Below are 6,404 nucleotides of genomic sequence, written 5' to 3' on the forward strand. Positions count from 1 at the left end.
TGTGAGGCACGTTATATTTTGGAGGATTGCGCTTTATTGGACTTGTTTTGGACTGTTGAAAAGAAACACCCACCCATTGCCATTATAAAGCTTGGAAGTGCCAGGATAATTTTTTATTTAACTCCGATTGCATTCGCCTGAAAGAAGGAAGTCATATACACCTAGGATGCCTTGAGAGTAAATCATGTGGTAATTTTCATTTTTGGGTGAACTAGCCCTTTAAAGTCCAAAAACCCTTATTTTGAGTTCACGGTGAATGAGGCAGACACTCACTGACTGCAGGAGCGATTCCACCGACGCTTCCTGGTCCTGGAATATTCCCTGCCACCGCCGCGGCCTGTGCTGCCGCCGCCGCCTGCGCAGTGGCCGCCTGCTGCTGCATCTGCCTGTGGCACTGCCTGAGGTCAAAGACCTGCAGAAACCACACAACACACTCACACTTCTGCTATCAGCACAGCAATGACATACAGAGACCTCGCTGCTGTGTCCTGAAACAACGGCTGACGAGAAGTCATTGGACAGGCTTAAAAAAAGTCAAGCTCTGGATCAAGCAAATCTAATGTGACAGGAAGCAAAAATTCATACAGAGCTCTCAAGTGCACAAAGGTATTCACTGGCCATCGAGGCTGGAATTACAGGGGTCATATTAGGAGAAGTTTTCCTTGATTTTTTAAGATGTAATAATAATAACAGCATGATTGCACTACCATGTACTATGAAAACACACCCAAAAATAATTTTAAAAAAATTAAATAAGGAACTTGTCTAAATTTATCTGATATTTATTTACATTTTTTTATATTTTTATTTTGTTTGCATTTAAAAATGCATGTTTACTTTATTGTTACATGTAACTACATTTTACATTTTTACTTCACAAAAACAATAATTCAAAAATGTAAATAACTTTTCAAATGGACAAATAGACATTGACAAGTTGCTTATTTACATTTTTTAAATACTGTTTTTTGTACATAAAAGGTCAAATTTGTTTTTATGCTTAAAAATAAAAAACTTTTCTAATTGACAAATAAATGGATTTAAATGCTTGTAGATGCTTTAGTTGCTTTATTTTGTTACATGAACAATGTTTTTAAATCACAAAAACATTAATTTTATTAAATAAATTACATAAGCAGCTGGTCTAAATTCATCCATTAATCTATGTAATTTATATAAAAATGTCCATCCATTTATTTATATATTTATGAATCATGAAAAGTGATTTATTTACATTTTGAATTTTGAAGTGTTACATTTTAACTACAAAAAAGCAATATTTCAAAGATTAAATACAAATTAGACAATAAATTACTATAAACTATAAATTAAATATATCTATTTATTAATTTGAAAAGTGATTTATATTTTAATTGTTGTATTTTGTTTAATCTATGTAGTCTTTTTTTGTGATTTATTTATTTATTTTGTAGTTAACAAGTAAAATGTAGATAAAATACAATAAAATATACAATTTAAAAAAATTCAAAGCTAAAAACTTCAACCACAATCTAGTTTTCTACAAGTCAATGCTATTTGACTGGCACTATTAACATTGCACTATTTTGTCCTATAAATAATTTTTTTAATACACTTAAAGGGTTAGTTCACCCAAAAATGAAAATTAACCCATAAATTACTCACCCTCAAGTCATCCTAGGTGTATATGACTTTCTTCTTTCAGACGAATCCAGTCGGAGTTATATAAAAAATTGTCTTTGATCTTTCAAGCTGTTTAATGGCAGTCAGCGGGTGTTGCAGTGCATCAGTCCAAAAGAAGTTAAATAAAGCGCATCCATCCATAATAATCAATTTAATCTAGCTTGCGCTCACTGTTGTACACGGAAGCAGTTCCGGGCGGATGATGTATGAGGTCGGCATTGCGCTCAGAAGTGACGAACGGGGAAGCGCAGGGGAGAGATCAAAACATATTACGTCATCCTCCTGGAGCTGCTTCTGTGTACAACTGTTGGCGCAGGCTAGATTTAAGTGATTATTATGTTTTGAATATGGATATTTTTCTTACAAAATGCATCGATTCACTACAGGAGGCTTTTGTTCACCCCCCGGAGCCGTGTGAGACACTTTTTATTATGGATGCATGTGCTTTATTTAACTTCTTTTGGACTGATGCACTACAACACCCGCTGACTGCCATTAAACAGCTTGAAAGATCAAAGACAATTTTTAATATAACTCCGACTGGATTCGTCTGAAAGAAGAAAGTCATATACACCTAGGATGCACTACAACACCCGCTGACTGCCATTAAACAGCTTGAAAGATCAAAGACAATTTTTAATATAACTCCGACTGGATTCATCTGAAAGAAGGAAGTCATATACACCTAGGATGCCTTGAGGGTGAGTAAATAATGGGCTAATTTTCATTTTTGGGTGAACTATCCTTTTAAGTGTTTCATCTTTGACATCCACAGTTTTCATGGGTTCAATCTTTTACCTTTATGTAGGCCCCTGGGTAGATCTTGTGCACTGCATCTCCTGGCGCTCGACCCGCTTCTCTGTCCAGGTAGTAACTCTGCACAAAGACAGCATGATCGCTCATGCAGCGCATCCATACGTCGCCCTCGCCGCGGCACTCCAGCTGCACTCCTTTACCTATGTGCAACCTGCAGACAGAGAGACAAGACACTGAAACAGAACTGCCTTTACAACACTTCTGCTTCCATCAGATAGTTACGTAACATAAATAAACACGTCACCAAGTGTCATAACCAAAACCAGATGTGCCTCTGTTGATACGCTTACATTTCATTTCATCAGTTTGTTAAAGCCAGTTATTTCCCGACTGTTATCTTGCATAATCTGTTTGTTTATTATTGTTCATCACAGTGTCAATCTGGCACAGTAAGATGTTTTTGAGACGTGTGTTAAGGCAAACATGAAACCTGTGAAATTCATCTATATACAAATAAACACATATCACACACATACAGCCATTTTGTCTGGACAATATAGCTTGATATTTTTCAGCCTTTTGATGATTTTCATCATCGCAGATGGACGGACGGACGGACGGACAGACAGATAGACAGATATGTGTGTGTGTATATACTGTGTGTGTGTGTGTGTACACACATATACAAACACTTTATATCTTTTTAATCTTAAAAGAGTAATCAGTATTATTTTAGCATGATTCACATATTGTGCTTTAGTATTTATTAATATTTTGAATAAGCTTTTATTTTAGTGTTTTTAATGTCATTTTTAATTTTAGTTTAAGTTTTAATTTTGTGATGTGCTTTGGTCCTTTTAGCTGTATTTCAGTTAAAGAAATGTATTTTTAATAGTTTTGATTTTATTTTTTATTTTTTTTATAATTTAACACCTGTATTCTAATTCGTGCAGTGTTGTTATTGTTAGGTTAAACTAAAAAAATTTATTTCATTAAATGAAATAAAGCTGAAATAAAATCTAAATATTGAATGAAAAAATAAAAATAAATAATTAAAATTACAAAAACTAATAAAAATGACAAGCACATAAAATTATTAAAACGTAAATTAAAATAATATTAAATAGTTAATTATTTTATTTTTAATTATTTTAATTAATATAATTTTTTAATTTGTTATATAATTTTATATATATATATATATATATATATAATTGTATATGTAATTTTATATATATATATTTAAATATGATTAAATTAATAAATACTATTATTGTATATAAGCAATATTAAAATAACATTGAATTCGCATCTTTAACATTAACACCACGGTGCAGTGAACTGTAGCCAAAAAGTCATGAATTGCAGAAAAAAATGCAGTCAGTGCCCTTTTTTTAATGCTAAAATATTTTGTTGATTCTGCTCCTTGCTCCAAAATTGTCTTTCATCAATAGCTTAAAACTGTCTGAATCTCTACCTTTCTTTCTTTCTTTGATGCTATTAAAAATTTAATTTCATTCAAGTTGTGATAAAAGAATAAATATGGAACTAGTCTACTGGCATTGGTCTTTAAAGCTTAATAGCTAAATAAAAAGGGCATTAAAATCATTGTCATATTCACAATGTTGGTTTTACATCTGCAACAAGACAATACGGATTAAATCATAAATATTCAGTATATGACTCGGAGGTATTTACTGGCTGGATCAGTTGCATATACCTGGCGCGCTCACTGGCGTCTGTGCGGTGCACATTACTGAGCTGACCCAGGCAGAAGCGGTCTCCTCCTGAGGGGTCCACATACCCGTCAATCGTCACCACCGGACAACTGGACAGCACTTTAAACATCTCCCCCACCTGCACATCCATCTCGAAGTACGAGATGGAGCACCAGAACTCAGGACCTGTGGATGCACTCTTGATCAATTTAATGTGTCCTTGCTGAAAAGAAGAATTCATTTCTTTTCTTTTTTTCTTTTTTTAAATCTCAGACCATTTGAACGTTTTGTATTGTGCGTTTTAGTGGAGATTATATAAAGTATAAACCTGGATGGTTGGAGACTGGAGGGGGGAAAGACGCTGAACTGTGATGCTGAGACCCTGATAGAGAAAGAAATAATAATGGATTGATTCAGTTCTATTCAAAATAATGGTATATTTGCAAACATGTTTGTAGCAGTGTTTAAGGCAAGCGTACAGAAGTGTGGGTGGTGGAGAGGAGGCTGGTGGCCGCGTCCGTTTTGCTGGGGTCCTAAAGGAGTGTAGGAAGCTGTGCTGCTGCCTGTCCAGGTTGCTGCAGCAATTTAGAGATTAGAAAGGTTTTGTATATGAAGCAGTGAAAAGATCATAACACCTAAACAGGCATGACACGACAAGTTTCCAGCGACAAGTATTTTATCTGTCTACACTGAAAGAGAAAGTACATGCCGAAGCCACGGCCAATATATGTGATGTTTGATATACAGCTTTGAGGAGAGCAGTTTGGATCAGTGAGATTTCACTGTGGGCGGGGCTACAGAAACAGAAACCAAGATGTTATTATTAACTAATACTAAAATTATTAAAAAGGTTTCATTAATTGAAATAAAGCTGAAATTAAATCATAAATGTTAGATGAAAAACACAAACTACTAACACTACAACTAAAATTTAAAAAAAAATGTAAAGCTAAAGAAAAATATATAAAAAGTAATAATAATAAAAAAGTCAAAAACACATAAGAAAATTACTAAAATGTAAACAAAATTTTAAATAAAACTGAAAATGTAAAAATAAAGGTAATAAAGAATATAAATAACTTTAATAATACATTAAAAATACTAAATAATAATAATATTAATTGACAGAAACAGGTTTTATTTATTGAATAACATAATAGTATAAAAATAATACTTAAATAACTTATTACTACAGGGTATCTGCAGGATTTTTAAAATCAAATTTCAGACTTTTTAAAACCTTTTTAAGGCCTGCACAAATAAAATTAATACCATATGAGCACTTTAGGGCAATGTCTATGGTAACACATTAAACTGTAAATATGAGCTTTATTTACAGTTTAGATACAGGTTTTCACAAAAACAAAATGTTTTGTAAAATGATAAACTTCACATTTCAGCCTTTGAACAATTTTGGTTTTAAAGAGATTGTTTAAAGAGAGATTGTTTAATTTAAACAATTATTATTAATCAATTATTATATTAAATAACATAAATATATCTTAATTATTTAGATTTTTATAATGCTTTAGCATTAGCTTCTTGTCGATCCACTGGTTCACATTTATAACTGTGCGTTTGCTGCAGTGCATATGGGTCGATTTTCGCATTGGTCTGAACAAAAACAGCAGACGGGCTTACTGAAAATGCAAATTCAGGTTACACTTTATATTAAGGTGTCCTTGTTACAGTGTAATTATATATTTAAGTACTGAGTAATATTAATTAACTACTTGTACTTACTATATGGTTAGAGTTAGGATTAGGGTTTGGCTTAGGGTTACTTGCTTGTACATTTATATTTATTCATTTAGCAGACGCTTTTATCCAAAGCGACTTACAATTGGGGAATACATCAAGCGATTCATCTTAAAGAGGCAAATAGACACAGGAAGTGCTCATCATACCAAGTTTCAAGCATTGTTCAAATAAGTACAAACTAGACAGGGAAAGATTAAAGAAAAGAGAGAAAAAAAAATGTGTTTTAAGGATGAAGTCAAATAGTGTAATTATGCATAATTTATTGTTATTATAACCTTAATCAGAAAATGATGTACATGTAAACAAGGTATTTGTAACACTGGTCAAAAACTCAAATTAACACAAACTTATTGTTATCACTAAATGAATGTATCACTAGTCGCGTTGTGATTGGTTAGGACGTGGTGTGATACTCACTGTGTAAGGAGCCTTGCGTCTGGGAGTGTTTGGAGCTGTTGTAGCCGTTCTGGTTGGGTGGAGACTGCGGTGGGACGGGGGTCTGTGGGG

The 6,404-nt window shown here is 33.1% G+C and overlaps 1 protein-coding gene across 1 annotated transcript in view; it reads right to left on the reverse strand.

Moving 5' to 3' along the window:
- The window catches only part of LOC107745035 (mothers against decapentaplegic homolog 4-like), a 13,316-nt gene that overhangs the window by 3,828 nt on the left and 3,084 nt on the right, over positions 1 to 6,404 (reverse strand). The window contains exons 6-11 of the mRNA XM_016558865.1: positions 6,315 to 6,394; positions 4,616 to 4,711; positions 4,465 to 4,518; positions 4,139 to 4,322; positions 2,461 to 2,629; positions 274 to 412 (exon numbers count right to left, since the gene is read on the reverse strand). Of these exons, the coding sequence (XP_016414351.1) occupies positions 274 to 412; positions 2,461 to 2,629; positions 4,139 to 4,322; positions 4,465 to 4,518; positions 4,616 to 4,711; positions 6,315 to 6,394 (722 nt within the window). The remainder of the gene's footprint in view (positions 1 to 273; positions 413 to 2,460; positions 2,630 to 4,138; positions 4,323 to 4,464; positions 4,519 to 4,615; positions 4,712 to 6,314; positions 6,395 to 6,404) is intronic.

Source organism: Sinocyclocheilus rhinocerous, unplaced genomic scaffold (assembly GCF_001515625.1).
Source record: "Sinocyclocheilus rhinocerous isolate Xijiao unplaced genomic scaffold, SAMN03320098_v1.1 scaffold438, whole genome shotgun sequence".
NCBI classification, from domain to species: Eukaryota; Metazoa; Chordata; class Actinopteri; order Cypriniformes; family Cyprinidae; genus Sinocyclocheilus; species Sinocyclocheilus rhinocerous.